Source organism: Macaca mulatta, chromosome 12 (genome assembly GCF_049350105.2).
Source record: "Macaca mulatta isolate MMU2019108-1 chromosome 12, T2T-MMU8v2.0, whole genome shotgun sequence".
Classification (NCBI taxonomy): Eukaryota; Metazoa; Chordata; class Mammalia; order Primates; family Cercopithecidae; genus Macaca; species Macaca mulatta.
In genome coordinates, this window is record NC_133417.1 from 147,081,623 (window position 1) to 147,097,039 (window position 15,417).

The 15,417-nt window shown below is 59.7% G+C and overlaps 1 protein-coding gene across 8 annotated transcripts in view; it reads left to right on the plus strand.

Moving 5' to 3' along the window:
• GAL3ST2 (galactose-3-O-sulfotransferase 2) overlaps window positions 1-11,534 on the plus strand; it is a 29,434-nt gene extending 17,900 nt beyond the window's left edge. For 3 of the 8 annotated variants that reach the window (XM_077958159.1, XM_077958160.1, XM_077958161.1), the window contains exons 2-4: window positions 4,558-4,647; window positions 7,770-8,025; window positions 9,310-11,534. In XM_077958159.1, the coding sequence (XP_077814285.1) occupies window positions 4,558-4,647; window positions 7,770-8,025; window positions 9,310-10,131 (1,168 nt within the window). In that variant the 3' untranslated portion in view covers window positions 10,132-11,534. Of the gene's footprint in view, window positions 1-403; window positions 584-1,203; window positions 1,337-3,365; window positions 3,912-4,557; window positions 4,648-7,769; window positions 8,026-9,309 lie in introns of those variants that run through there. The other 5 variants (XM_077958158.1, XM_077958163.1, XM_077958156.1 and 2 more) reach the window with 5 other exon arrangements.
• The last annotated feature ends 3,883 nt before the right edge of the window (window positions 11,535-15,417 follow it).

The following is a 15,417-nucleotide window of genomic DNA, read 5'->3' on the forward strand; positions in this document are numbered from 1 at the left end:
GCGGTGGTGAGATCAAGGCTCACTGTAGCCTCAACCTCCCTGGCTCAGGTGATTCTCCTGCATCAGCCTCTTGAGTAGCTGGGACCACAGTCTCGAGCCACCACACCCGGCTAATTTTTGTATTTTCCATAGAGATGGCGGCCTCACTATATCACCTAGGCTGGTCTTGAACTCCTTGACTCAATTGATCCTCCCACCGCAGCCTCCCACAGTGCTGGGATCACAGGTGTAAGCCCCCACACCTGCCCAAGACTTTTATTACTCCTAATTTTAGATATTTTGTTGGTTCTTACTCAGAAGTTGTAGAATTCTCTCTGAATGCCCTGGGAACTGCTGTCCTGCAGGCACTCACAGGTCACTGAGTTGTACTCGCAGGGCCGGGGCCTGGGCCTGGTGCCTCAAGCCGTCCCCTCTGTCCCCACTGGAACTGGGCCAGTGCCTCCCTGGCCTCTCTGCTCTTTCTTTTGGGAGCCTCAGGGACTTGCCAGGGCCATCTGTCCGGGGTGATCAAGAACCATCGGTCCCAGCAACCTGCCCAGAGCCGGAAAGCCAGATCTTCTGGGCGCTCCCAAGGAGGCAGCAGGTCAGTGGCCTCCAAGCCCCGAGGCCCCAACAGCAGGAAGTTTGAGGCCCTTTGGGAACCACTGAGCTACTCTGGCAACCCCCAGAGCAAAGGCAGCAGGGCCTGGCCGCAGTCCCCACAGTTGTGAGTCCCATAAGGCAGCTTCAGCTTGAGGGGAGGGTCCTTGGGGACTTTATGAAGCCCCTAAAAGCTAAAGGCACTTGAAAGCAATGTCAAATGGTTTATAATTTTTGGCAATATTTCATTTTCCCCCACAATCATTAGCTTTCAAGTTTTTTAGCAGCTAAACTCTTTAACATTTTGAATTGATTATTTACTTTTTTAACAGGCTTATTAGGATGCAATTCACATACTAAAGAATTTACCCAATTACAGTGCACAATTCAGTGGTTTTTAGTAAATTCACAGTAGTGCAGCCACGGGCTCTCCTTAAAGAATGTGTAACAACGTGTAACCCCTGGTGTAAGGACAGAAACACCATCTCTCTGCTTGGTGGAACACATCACCCATTTACTGCCCCACAGTCCTCTGGGTCGGTCAAGTGCACCTGTGGCTGGATTCACCTCCTGGGCCCTCTTCCCGGTTGCTCCAACATTGACCACCCTACCTGATCCCTGCAGGTATGGGACTAGCAGGTCCTTTGGCAAGGGAAGAGCCCGCCTTGAGAAAGCTGTGGCATTTCTCTGGAGACGTCATTGTTTTAATTGGGCAGTTGCAAAGAACAGAGACGATTCATGTTGCCCCAAGGCCAAGGTGGGTGTTGTAAGTGTGAAAGCAGCTCTCAAACAGATAGCCAGTGTCTCCCATAAAAGTGCAGAGGGGCCATAAAGGTGCAGAGTGAGGGGCCATAAAGGTGCAGGGTGTTTGAGGAAGGAGTTGACTATAGCTGAACGGAAGTGATGGCCAAGAGTGGCAGCTGAGAGACCCTGCTGGTGTCCTGCGCGGGCCTTGTGAGGAGCCGTAAAACTGCCCTTCCCACCCCGGGCCTTATCAGTGGGTTAATCTCTAACTGTGCGGAGCCGTACAACTGCCCTTCCCACCCCGGGCAGCCGCTCTCCCGGGGAGGGTCTTGGGGAGTCCGCAGAAGGGACCCAACGGCAGAGCAGGAGCTCCGCGGTCAGTGTGGGGCCTCGTCTGGGTGTGGGAAAACATGTCCTCTCTCACGAAGCTGTGGGTGTCTCCAGCGGGACCCTGACCCTGCCTGGGGTGCATGGCCCTCTCTGCTCTGTGGCCCCTCATGCTCCCCTCCCTGTGCCTGGGGATTCTAGTGTTTACTGGGCCTTGGCCGCTGGGAGCCTCCTCAAGGTGGTTCCATTTTGACTAAGGACTGGAGGGTGCATTGAAGAATTGTAGAGTGGAGGTGAAGGGAGGGCCGGAAGCTCCTGTCCCGTCTCCTAGAAGCGTGGCTGTGGTAGAGCCACGGTGGTGGCACCGGCATTGGTGTCTGAGGTGCCGTGTGTGCCGTGAGGATGAAGTGTGAGATATTATGGGAGTTCCTGGTTCTACCATCCCCAGTGTCTTCGAGACCCACACCCTTGGTGTGGAAGAAAGGAGACAAGATGTCATACGAAGAGGTTCTGTTGAAAGCCGCAGTCTTGGAGCTGGAGGTTCCAGTGTGGACTACTTGGTGGTTCCCGTGAGGGGCTGGGCTGTTGGCGGCCCTGAGCTGGCCCCATGTGGGTCAGCTAGTGGCTGGGTGGGGCAGGCACTTTGACCAGAGCCTTGCCTGCCAGCTCACTGCTGTGGCCACAGCCCCAGGGGTGCCTTGAGGTCCCATGCAGGGTGAGGGGACTGCGAGGGGCTTGAGGTCCTGAGGGCTGCCCCTGTTTGCTGTCAGAATGCACCTGGCCACCCTGGCGCAGCCATCCTTGAAACATTCCAACAGCAATGTTTCAAGAAGCAGAGATGGGGTCTCACTATATTGCCCAGGCTGGCCTCAAGCTCCTAGGCTCAAGCAATTCTCCCACCTCTGCCTCCCACAGTGTTAGGATTACAGCCGTAAGCCGCTGCGCCTGGCCTGAAACATTACATGTTTGCCCGATTTGTCTTTCTTTTCTTCATAACCTTTTGGTTTTGTGTCTTGCTTAGATGGCAGCCTCATTCTCTTTTATCCTCTGACTTCGGTGGTTTTATTTTTCTACATTAAATCTTTGACCCATATGGAACTGATTGTGATCTATGGAGTAGATCTGGGAGAGCCGACGTTCGTTATCATGACTGTTTAGAATTTTTCTGGCCATCACTATATGTTTTTTGTCTATTTGAACTTTAGAAGTGACTTCTTAGTTAAAAATTCTCTTCTTGGAGATTATGCTAAAATTCAAGATTGTTTTATGCAAAAATCATCTCCTTTCCCCAAAAGGAGAGGAGTGCTGGGCCAGCGTGTGGGAGTGAGGACCTGCCTATCAGGAACTCTTCTTGGGCAGGGGCCAGTGGGGCGGGGCAGAGCCAGCCCAGCCCTCCCCTCTTCTCCCAGGCAGAGCATGAATGGTCGTGTGACCACTGAGCAGCGGGGCAGATCCTAACCCAATTCCACGCCCCGGGAGGGTGAAGAGTGACGTCGCACTGGGCCTGGGTCCTGCCTCCCTGCTGTTCTAGCACCCCCAGCCCCCTGACCCACCTGCCGCCTGCCCTCTCCTCCAGCTGCTGGGCTTCTTGCCCCGCTTTGCCTTGGTTACAATTCCTCCTTCCCCACTGGCTTGTTGTGCTCCTATGTACCCTGTAAGGTCCCATGCAAAGGCCCCAGTCCAAGCAGGAAGCTCACCCCTTGTGTCCTCTCCAGATGCTGAGCTCGTCGAGTGCAGGTGTGGTGTCTGCTTCCCTTGTAGCCTGTGCCTGACCTGCACCGAGACACTATGGCCCACGTGGCACCCCCAACCCATCACTGAGGAACCACGGACCACGTGGCACCCCACGCCATCATTGAGGGAACCCGGCCCACGTGGTAGCCCCACCCCATCATTGAGGGGCCTCTTTGCTGCTATCACCTGATGGGGGGCTTTGCCCAGTGGATGGGGGACCCTGGCTCCCTGCCCGACTCTGCGGTCAGGACTTATCCAGATCTGCTCTTCCCTGATTTGGCTGCACCTGCCGGGTTCCTGGGACCCAGGCCAGGCCTCCTCAGGCCTCCTCGTGTGGGCCCCGCCTCCCTGTCTGGAGGCATCATGCTTCCTTCAGGCCCAGTCAGCCCGGGCTGCCACAGCAGACACCACAGACAGGATGGCCCCAGCAGCAGACATGTGCTTCTCACGGTTCTGGAGGCCGGAAGGCGCGTGACCTCAAGCCAGCGTGGCGGGTTCCTAGGGAGGGCCCCCCTCCTGGCCTGCAGGTGCCACTTTCTCTCTGTGCCCCCGTGTAGGGAGTGAGGGTGGGGAGTGGAAGCTGCACTCTGGTGTCTTCCTTGTCTCAGAAGGACACGAATCCCATTACAGGGTCTCCACCCGCCCTCACAACCTCGTCCAACCCTGACATGTCCCAGAGGCCCCACCTCCAGGCACCGCCACGCTGTGTGTTAGGGGTTTGGCCCGTGGATTCTGGGGGCGCACAGTCCATTGCACCAAACTCTCGGCCTCTCCAGATCCCCTGGGGTGCAGAGCTCAGGGTCGCCGTCCCATCACAGTCTCCCAGGGGGCCCTGCCTGGGTAGAGGTCCCCTGACCTGCTCCCACCTCTGGTCCCAGGAGCGCAGCCCTGTCAGCTCCCGAACCCCAGGGAAGGGGATGGCTCATCCACTAGGCTCTTTCCAGCCCTGAGCCATTCACGGGTGGTCAGGGTGGGATCAGATTCAGGCCTGTCCTGGGTTGAGACCCCCTAAGCCCTGGGCCGGCACCCAGTGGATTTGAGGACAAGATGTTACAGAGATGAGGGGAGGCCCAGACCTGTGTGGCCCAAGGACCTGGGCTTGGCCGAAGGATGGGAGGTGGGGTGGGGTTGGCACAGCCCGGCCTGGGCACTCATGGGCTGCCATTTCCACAGGTACTTCCGGGTCATCCTCCTCCTCCTCCTGGCCCTGACTCTGCTGGTGCTGGCCAGATTCCTTCTCACGGACTTAGAGCTTGTCACACCGTAAGTCCTGCCGCCACCGTAAGTCCTGCCCCGGGCAGGCGCCTCCTAACAGCCCCGAGGGCAGAGCCCGGGACCCCAGCATGGTCACACCTCCCCACTGGGCCTGAATCCCTCTGGAAGAGGAGAGACAGATGGGCCCTTCCTCGGGGGCACCCGGAGAGTCTCCTGTTAACCACAAACCTGCCTGGGCCTCTGGGGAGGGCTCTGGGGAGCAGGGGCCGGGTCTGGGTTTGGGGGCAGAGCCAGCTAGTGTGTGCAGAGGGTCCCTAGTGTGGCGGGCAGGGCTGGAGGCCTCCTTCTTGCTCCCCACAACAGAGGTGGCCTGTGGGCCTGGGCTGGGCCTGGGCTGGGATCTGGGAAGGAAAAGGTCGGAACTGTGCTCAGGACAGACCTCGCAGCCCTGGGCCCGCCTGGAGACCCTCTCCTCTGCCCGCCTGTGGTACATCCTCTGTGGAGCCCCTGTGCATGGAGGTGCCCACCTCGCAGCCCAGCTGTGCCTCCAGACAGGGCTTCAGCCAGGCTGCTGGGAGGGTCTTCCAGGCCCTGCCACTCCCCAGCCCCTCTGGTTGGAAGAGAGAGGAAGCACCAGTCCCCTCTGGGCCGAGCTGAGCTGCCGGAGACAGGTCCCAAGGACCCTGTCTTTGCTCACCCGCGTCGCCCAGGCTGGTTAGGCCTGGAGACCCTGACCCCACCATCCTGGTCACTCCTGCTGGCCCTGCTCTGGGGCAGGGAGGGCGCCTGCTACTCCAGGCCCACTGGGTAGGTGTCGTGATGGGTTCCAAGAGTGGGCCCAGCGTCTACTCCAGCCCTACCTCTGGCCGCCAGTCTCGGCTTTGGGGTCCTTCCTTTTCCTGGTGTGAACGGACTGCCAAGAAGCACCGCATGTGTGGCTGAGGTCACATGATGTCGCATGAGGTCACAGGGCCAGCTGCACGTGCACGCCTGGGCACCAGGGAGAAGGCTGGGGTGACGTGTGGGCCAGAAAGTGTAGCCCCTGAGGGAAACAGAGGTGGGTCTGAGGACACTGTCTCTGTGGGGCCCTGAGGGCGGGGCTGAGGGTCTGTAGGTCGGGGCGCAGTGCTGGATCTGGTGGGGGTTCCTGGGTTGGGGTGTCAGCTGAAGAATCATGACATCTATAAATTTGGAGAGGAGACTTTGTTTCTTATAAAGTGTGGACATCCCACAGGCTGGGAGCACAGCCGTTGAAAGGCTGTGATCGGACACTTCGAGGGAGGGCGTGGGACGGGGACATACTCTGAATGGCTTGGCCAAGTACACGTTCAGCAAGTGAAGGGAGGAGCTGTGGATATTCGTAAAGGGGGTCCTGACGCATGTGTCCTGAACAAACACGTGTGTTACATGTGACCCACGTTCACCTAGGGGTGGAGACTGCACATCTAACTGCGTTACAATTAGGCCCTGCACGTCAGAAGGTGAAGCCGGGACGGGAAGCACTCGGTGTGCAGCCTCTGTAAACCGCCAGAACCGGTTCGGGGCTGGGGGTCCCTGCTCAGGAGACAGTTACTGAGATGAGGCTTTTGTCCGATCGCAGCTATGGTTCTGGCTGGTGGAGCAGGGGTCAGCGAGGCAGTGTATGGCGGGGGGTGAGCTGCACCTGCTTTAATGTTGTTCATCTCAAGGCCAGCGTTTGGCTGCCAGAGACAAAGAAAAGCTTGTGGCAGGGAGAACCTGGTTTCTGCTTTAAGTGCAGTGTGCGTGACTTAGCCCCTGCCTGGCGTGGCCTCAGGCCCTGTTGGTAATTTGGTGTCTTATGACCACAGTCGGTTCTGCTGGGCTATTGGTCTCTTTTCATTTTTTAATTAAAAGAAAAATTTTACTTTAAGTTCTGGGACACAGGTGCAGAACGTGCAGGTTTGTTACACTGGTATACACGTGCCATGGTGGTTTGTGTCTCACGCGTCCGTGTGAGGAGACCACCAAACAGGCTTTGTGTGAGCAACATGGCTGTTTATTTCACCTGGGTGCAGGCGGGCTGAGTCCGATAAAGGAGTCAGCAAAGGGTGGTGGGATTATCATTGGTTCTTATAGGTTTTGGGACAGGCGGTGAAGTTAAGAGCAAGGTTTTGGGGGCAGGGGGTGAAGCTCACCAAGTACATTCTGAAGGGTGGGGAGAATTACAAAGAAACTTCTTAAGGGTGGAGGAGATTATAAATAACCTTCTAAAGGGTGGGGCAGATTACAAAGGACATTGATCAGTTAGGGTGGGACAGAAACAAATCACAATGGTGGAATGTCATCAGTTAAGGCTATTTTCACTTCTGTGGATCATCAGTTGCTTCAGGCCATCTGGATATTTACGTGCAGGTCACGGGATATGATGGCTTAGCTTGGGCTCATAGGCCTGACAGTTTGCTGCACCTGTCAACCCGTCATCTGGGTTTCAAGCTCCGCATGCATTAGATATTTCTCCTAATGCTTTCCCTCTCCTTGCCCCCACCCCCCCGACAGGCCCTGGTATGTGCTGTTCCCCTCCCTGTGCCCACGTGTTCTCATTGTTCAAGTCCCACTTATGAGTGAGAACATGTGGTGTTTGGTTTCCTGTTCCTTTGTTAGTTTGCTGAGGATGATGGTTTCCAGCTTCATCCACGTCCCTGCAAAGGACATGAACTCATTCTTTTTTATAGCTACATAGTATTCCATGGTATATATGTGCCACATTTTCTTCATGGTCTCTATTTAACATTCACACTGGGCAGTTGCTGTGTCTAAACCGCAAAGGGGAGGGGGTGTGATGATGGGATGGGTCTGACCTCCCATCCCATCACTGCTGGGAACTCAGTTTTAAGGTGTGTCTGGGGTCCCCTTGGCCAAGTTGGGTTTCATGTAGGGTTTTATTTTTAGTTCTCAGGGGCACAGAGTTGGGGAGCATGGTTATGGAAGACAGTTGGGGGAGGCTGTGTTTGGGCCACCAGATGGGAGGTTGTGGAGTGGGGCAAGGCTTGGGGCCAGGGTTCTGTGTTTACCCAGTGGGCCCCTGGCCTAGAGTTGGGGGGCTCAGGTTGGGAGGTCTCTCGTTGCGGTTGCCGGGCTGGGGTTCATTGTTGAGCGGGGATCGGGGCATCTGCACCCTTGCTGATGGTGGCCTGTGCCTTCCCTCCCAGCCTGTTTGGGGGCCAGGCCAAGGGGCCGCCCGTGACCAACATCATGTTCCTGAAGACGCACAAGACGGCCAGCAGCACGGTCCTCAACATCCTCTACCGCTTTGCCGAGACCCACAACCTGTCCGTGGCACTGCCCGCCGGCTTGCACGTCCACCTGGGCTATCCTAGGCTCTTCCTGGCACGCTACGTGGAAGGCGTAGAGCTGCAGCAGCACTTCAACATCATGTGCAACCACCTGAGGTTCAACCTGCCTGAGGTGCGGTGGCCCGCTGGGGAGGAGGGTGGGCTGCGGCTGTGGCTGTGGCTGCAGGGTCTGAGTGGTGTAGCCTGGAGACCGGAGAGGAGGTGGAAGGCTTAGGGGCGGGGCATGCAGAGAGGGGGTGGGGAGGGCCTGGGCCGCACATCCTGCTGAGCCAACCCCTGCCCCTCCAGGTGGCCAGTAGCCTACAGTTGCTCTTGGAATGAGACCTAGGAGTCCCACAGCCCCTGCCCAAGGGCATCCCCAGTGCTCTCCCGCTTCTCTGGCCTCCTCTGGTACTGCACAGGCCTGGCTCACCCCACCCCGTGACCTTCGCTCCCGTGGCTGCAGGCCCTCCTTTGGGTCCCTCAGGTCTCAGCACAGAGCCCTCTTCCCCCCAGGGCTTCCCTGACCTTCCTTACAAAAGAAGCAGGGCAGGGAGTATGGGCAGGAGGGCTGTGGGAAGGCACAGGTGTTTTAGGGTCACCCCCAGCGCTCTGTGGAGAATGGCCAGCAGAGGCTAGGTAACGAGGTGAGGCCAGAGCGAGGCCCGGTGAGGAGAGGTGGTGGGCAGAGAGCGGGGCAGCTTGGGTGTGCTGTGAGGTGGGGGCCGTGGGGCAGAGGGAGGAGGAGGGGTCAGGAGGAGAGGAAAGGAAGAGGGCGGGAGCAGGGAGGAGGCCTCCCACTGTTCTCTCCCTGGGTTTCTGAGGATGGAGAAGCCAGCGGTGTAGTTGGGCATGGCTTTCTGCATGACTTTACTTTCTGTGGGTGGGGTATATCCTCCAGGACCTCTGAGGGGGCACAAGTGAGGGTAAGTCCAGACCCACCCTGTGGGGAACCCGGGTCATGGGCCTTCTCTGGGCCTCAGTTTCTTTATCTGTTAGGTGGGTGTCACCCTGGCCTGGCAGCTGGTGGAGTGCTGAAGGCCCCCTGTGCCAGGGGCCCGAGGAGGGCCCTTCGTGTTGGGTCTGTGCCCCACAGCATCCCACCCCTAGAGGCCTCTGCGTCTTCTCGAGGTGCCATTGGGAGCTCCTCCTCCCTCCTCCTGCTGAGGCCCCATCCTGGCGTCCTTGGCCTGTTTTGGGCCCCAGGGAACCAGTGACCGTGCTACAGGGCCTGCGTGTGGCCCTGGCTCTGCTCCCGCAGCTACTGCACGAGGAGGTGCCAGGCCCTGGTCCCTCCGCAGATGTGTGGATGGGGGGGCTCCCCGAGCGGGTGTGGCCAGGACGCGCCTCCTCCCCGCGGGTGGGCCACCCTGGCCCGGGCCCGCGGTCCGCAGCCCGCCTCTCTGTCACCACACAGGTGCAGAAAGTCATGCCAAACAACACCTTCTACTTCTCCATCCTGAGGAACCCCGTGTTCCAGCTGGAGTCCTCCTTCATCTACTACAAAACCTACACCCCCGCCTTCCTGCGCGCCCCGAGCCTGGACGCGTTCCTGGCCTCGCCGCGGACGTTCTACAACGACAGCCTTCTCCTCAAGAACGTCTACGCCAAGAACAACATGTGGTTCGACTTCGGCTTCGACCCCAACGCGCCGCGCGAGGAGGGCTACGTGCGCGCGCGCATCGCGGAGGTGGAGCGGCGCTTCCAGCTGGTGCTCATCGCGGAGCACCTGGACGAGTCCCTGGTGCTGCTGCGGCGCCGGCTGCGCTGGGCGCTGGACGATGTGGTGGCCTTCAGGATCAACGCCCGCAGCGCGCGCTCCGTGACCCGCCTGGCGCCCGAGACCCGGGAGCGCGCGCGGAGCTGGTGCGCGCTGGACTGGCGCCTGTACGAGCATTTCAACCGCAGCCTCTGGGGGCAGCTGCGCGCCGAGCTGGGGCCACGGCGGCTGCGCGGGGAGGTGGAGCGGCTGCGCGCCCGGAGGCGCGAACTCGCGACCCTGTGCCTGCAAGACGGCGGCGAGCCCAAGAACCGCACGCAGATCAGAGACCTGCGCCTGCGCCCCTACCAGTCCGGCAGGGCCGACATCCTGGGCTACAACCTCCGGCCGGGCCTGGACAACCAGACGCTGCGCGTGTGCCAGAGGCTGGTGATGCCTGAGCTCCAGTACATGGCCCACCTGTACGCCCTGCAGTTCCCGGAGAAGCCCCGCAAGAACATCCCGTTCCTGGGGGAGTAGAGGGGCCGGGGCTGGGGTCGGGACCTCCTGCGGACAGCAGCCCCTCTCTCCGCCATCACCGGGGAGGCCGGGGATCCTCGCAGGGCTTCTGGGGCGTTGGGAAACCCAGGCCCACCGGCTACGGCTCTAAAATGAAGAGGGTGGAGACCCCAGTAAGGAGCCGCCCACCCCGACGATCCTCCCAGATCCCTCCCAGAGAGCGCCCTGAGCCCAGGCGGCAGCCCCCCCTCCCCCCGCCCCCGGGTCCGAGGCTGTGCCTCTCTTCACTGAATAGGACTGAACAGGAGGGCGGGGGAGTAGGGGAAGCTGGATGGCAGGTCAGCACCTGCCCGGCAGGACGCGCATGCCCGTGAGCCCCGGGTCTCCCGAGGGTCCTGGGCACTGGGGCTGTGGGTCCTCGGAGGAACTCAGAGTGGCTCCCCTGAATTTCCTGGCGCTGGCAACAAGGTGCTGGTCCCAGAGACAGCTGCAGGCACAGGCAGTGCCACAAAGACCAGCCCGGAAATGGGGCAGGGGCAAGGGGTCAGCCGCTCCCGAGCAGCTCCCCATCTTTAGCTGCAGGAGGTTTGGTTCTGATGGAAGGACGTTTTCTACAGAGATGGCACAGCTGCTCACAAGACCAGAGCTCTAGCTCGGCTCCACGACCCCTGCTGGTCAGCCCCTAATGCCCCGTGAAGGAGAGGACGTCTCACTTGCCAGAGTGGTTGGGGGTCCACATACCCTTGGTTGCCTTGGAGACCATGTTGGGTGTGGTGCCAGAGGGCAGCTGTGGGCAGCCCTCTTCGTCATTCACACGGAGGGACAGAGCCTCCCTGCCTGGCAGGACGTGATCCCTGGCTGCCAGGGGCTCAGCGGGTAAAGGGGTGCACATGCTGGGACCAGCCGATGCCTGGGGCACCCAGGAAACGCAGCTACTCTGCTGCACGCCAGCCTGGAGGTTGAGACCCCAGCAGTGGATCTAGGCCTGCAGGTCTAGGTGTGTCCTTGCTTTTTTTGGGGGGGCAGGGAACCAGTATTTCAAAGAAGAGAGAGAACCCAAACCAGCAGCATAGGCAGCTCCCTCAGACCCCAGTGTAATGGGGGAGCTTTGAAAGGAATGAGGCACATCCCCCATATATCTCCCAACTTCCTGAGTCCAGCACAAACACATTCCTCCATATTTCTTTCAAACTTCAGAAAAACATCACCTGGGAGATCTCCGATAAGGAATGCTAAATGTATAATGTTAACCAATTGTAATGCTGTAACCGAGAGGATTACCTTGTTCCCTGTAACTTTACATATCCTGTTTACATCGGGCTATAAAAAGCAAGCACTCGCATTGTTCGAGGCCCTCCTGTATGCTGTGGAATGGAGGGACCAAGTTCGAACTTGTAGTAAAGATCCTTGCCGCTTGGCTTTGACTCTGGACTCTGGTGGTCTTCTTTGGGGAACAAACAGTCTGGGCATAACAGCTTCAGGAAGAGTGAATTTTCAGTGAGAGTCGGCTGTGAAGAATGGCACGAGCTCCACTGAGTCAGAGTCAGCCAGGGACCTCAGCAGGTCACCCTCCCTCCTCAGCCCAGGGACCTCTGCAGGCCGCCCACCCTCCCTCCTCGGCCCAGGGACCTCTGCAGGCCGCCCATCCTCCCTCCTCGGCCCAGGGACTTCTGCAGGCTGCCCACCCTCCCTCCCCTCTCAGCCCAGGGACCTCTGCAGGCCGCCCACCCTCCCTCCCTCCTCGGCCCAGGGACTTCTGCAGGCCGCCCACCCTCCCGCCCCGCTCAGCCCAGGGACCTCTGCAGGCCGCCCACCCTCCCTCCCTCCTCGGCCCAGGGACCTCTGCAGGCCGCCCACCCTCCCGCCCCGCTCAGCCCAGGGACCTCTGCAGGCCGCCCACCCTCCCGCCCCGCTCAGCCCAGGGACCTCTGCAGGCCGCCCACCCTCCCTCCCTCCTCGGCCCAGGGACCTCTGCAGGCCGCCCACCCTCCCGCCCCGCTCAGCCCAGGGACCTCTGCAGGCCGCCCACCCTCCCGCCCCGCTCAGCCCAGGGACCTCTGCAGGCCGCCCACCCTCCCTCCCTCCTCGGCCCAGGGACCTCTGCAGGCCGCCCACCCTCCCGCCCCGCTCAGCCCAGGGACCTCTGCAGGCCACCCTCCCTCCCCGCTCAGCCCAGGGAAGCCACAGGAGGGCATTCCGCCAGGTAAAGGGAGAGTGGCCCTGGAGGAGCCCACGTGCCAACAACAGGAGTCCCAGAAGACAGAGAAGACCACAGATGAGAAAGCAGGTCACGCCGAGAACAAAACATTCCCGGACCACACCCAGGGTCGGGCTGCTCATTCCCGAGGCCCGATAGCGAGATGCAGATGGACTGGGGAAGAAGAGAGATTTTATTTCTGTAACTTGTTACAGGGAGATGGCCCGGAAACGATTACCAGACTTAACTCCAGATTACAGAGTTTTTCCAGAGCTTATAAACCTTCTAGGTTCTATGTCTACGTGTAAGTGTGATTCATCTAAAGACATACGTGATTAAATTATTCTAATCTATACCTAAGTTCGAGTCCTGAAGATCTTCCTCTGGAACCTCAGTAAATTTACTTGATCTAAATGGGTCCAGGTGTTTACCCTTATCTTCTCTTCTGCTAAATCATGGAGGTTTGGGGAGTTCCTTCAGAGCCCAGTAAACTTGTTTGTGGAGGCCTGGGGAGTTTTTTCAGACCCCCCCAGTAAAACCTGTTTAATACTAAACGGGTCCTGTTAAGAATTCCTTCATGATCTCGTCACGCTTCAAGGCCCGGGAAAGCCCTGGGCAGAACTCTTGGTGGGCTTTTGTTACTTCCCAGCTTTGTATGAGGCGCTGGCTCTCAGCTTCTAATATTTCACTTCACCCTCAGTCAGTGCCGGACAGTTGTCCGGAGGAGGCCTGCGTCGGTGAGGCCTGGCCTGCCGTGGAAACATTCCCCTGAGTTGAAGAAAGACTCACGGTTTTCAGCATCCAGTTACCCTCTGAGCATCAAGCAGAACCTGCCGGCCCCAAAACCAGGCCCCCTTGGCACACCGGGCCCAAGTGAGCCCAGCAGGAGGAGGTCTGCTTCTGAGCAGAGCTCAGGTCGTCTCTGGGAGGACGAGCGAGGGTTGGGGCGGTGGCCGCTGCGGTGGCAGCCCTGTCCCCGAACAGAGCGCAGGTCGTCTCTGGGAGGACGAGCGAGGGTTGGGGCGGGTGCCCAGGCATGGACTCTGCCCTCAGCTTCAGGCACCGAAGAAATGAAGTTACAGGAGGGGCACACTGTCCTTTTGTCTCTGCCTTCCAGGTTGGTGGGAACTGAAACTGGTACCATCTTTTTGAATGGAAATTTGGGGTCTTTCTGGCGACGTAAAATGGTGTGTGGTTTGCAGTAGAGTGTTGAGAACAGCCTGTCCGGGTTGTGCATTGAGAAGGGGCGGTTAAAATGCCGCCACATCGTGCAGCCATGAAAGGGGGAACACAGTGTGGCCGAAACTGCTTTTGGGGAGGGGGCACGTCCCAGCCTTCCGTGTGATGCTGGGGTCACGTGGCCCCTCGGCTGCCAGAGCTCACGAAGGCAGTTAAGGAAAGCTTCCTCCCGGTGGCTTTCATCCCACAGGGACAGAGCCTCAGATGTGCCCAGGGACCTCTGAGCAGCCATGGGCCACGGGGTGACAGTTGGGGGTGGTGGGACCCGTGGCTGGCATATACCCCAGGTAGACGGTGGCTTGTCCAGGCAGAGATGCCCAGGGGAAGGAGGTGGCACCTGAGGGCAAATCTGGCTTTTCAGGAGAAGCTGAAAACACGGGCTTTTCTGTGAAATCTCTAGATTGAAAAAAGTGGGCTTGAAAAGCCTCAAGCAGAGGGAGTGAGGCCTGCCCCCCATCCCAGCTCTGTGGGCACACCCTGGTCAGACAGCCCTGCTCCAGACCCAGCCTCTGTCTCAGGGTGGCCCAGGAGGGGGCTTTGCAAGGTGACGTGGGGGCTTGGAGGCCCCGTTTCCCTATGAGCCTGGGTGCTCAGGGGATGGCCCTGGTCAGACTCCACCAGGCCCAGACTTGGGGCACAGGAGAAGGGAGATGGGCCACCCAGTTCTGGTTGGGCTGGGGTGGGGCTTGTGAGAGGGGGGGAGGTTGTACCTTCCCACCCACCTGCCCCAGTATTCTTGGCTGTGAGCAGGAGGATGTGTACAACGGCCAAGTTGCCTGGACTCGGTACGCCCCTCTGGGGGTTGTGAGTGCACAGGGCACTGGTGAGCGGCCCACGGGGGTCACGTGGCCCACGGGGGGCGTGCAGATGAGTCGGAAGGAGCTGGGGCCCACTCCTCCCACTTCCTTCTCTCCCACATCCTCCCCGGCCCCCTCCCAGCTCCCCCCAGTAAATCCCCTCAGGCTCCAAGACCTGGAGGGACGCAGCAGGTTTATAATCTCAGCCTGGAAACCACATGACCTCCCTGTTTCCCACCACAGCCCCCCAGGTTTCAGAAGCAGTTGAGGACGCCCCTCGCAGGGGAGGGAGGGACAGTGAGAAGGGAGGGTGTTGAGGGCCCAGGGAGCCCCCGCAGAGGCTGCCCCATCAGAGCGCACTGGGGACCTGTGGCCTCCTCTGAGATTCTGGCCTGGGCAGTGGTCATTTGAGCATCGGTTACCAAGGCTGCCTCCAAAATGGCAGGCCGGGGTCAGGCCAGCATGAATGGGGCTGGCAGGAGTCCTGCAGGGGCAGCTGTGCTGGGGAGGGGTCACCCTGGGCCCTGAGAGGCACAGGACATGGTGATGGGGTGCTGGCCTACCAGAAGCACAGATACGGAGCTGGAGCCCAGCAAGGCTCCAGGGGCCACTGTCCTGTGCTGTGAGGGGCTGTGCTGTGCCAGGGGAGGCCCCGCACCCAGGAAGCCCGGAAGAGAGTGTGCACTCATGGAGCCCTCCTGCCAGGGCTGCATCTCTTGAGCAGCAGACCCCTGTGTCCCCCTGGGAGGTCCACTCATGGAGCCCTCCTGCCAGGGCTGCATCTCTTGAGCAGCAGACCCCTGTGTCTCCCTGGGAGGTCCACTGTGGCCTCACCACAGCCCTTGTTGGAGGGCACATCCCTGTGTCCTCAGCACCCCAGTGTTGAGCGTGTCGACCTGCAGAGGGGAGCCTGTGCTGGCCCCAGGCATCTGTGTGGCTCGTGGGTGCCCATCTGCACCCCTGGCCCCGCTCTGGGCTTCAGTGGAGCTGTGCCACCGTGGGAGTGTCCAGGGTCCTGACGTAGCCCTGGGACGTGGCCAGCTCCCTGGCCTGCTGCCCGCACAGTGGGCCCTT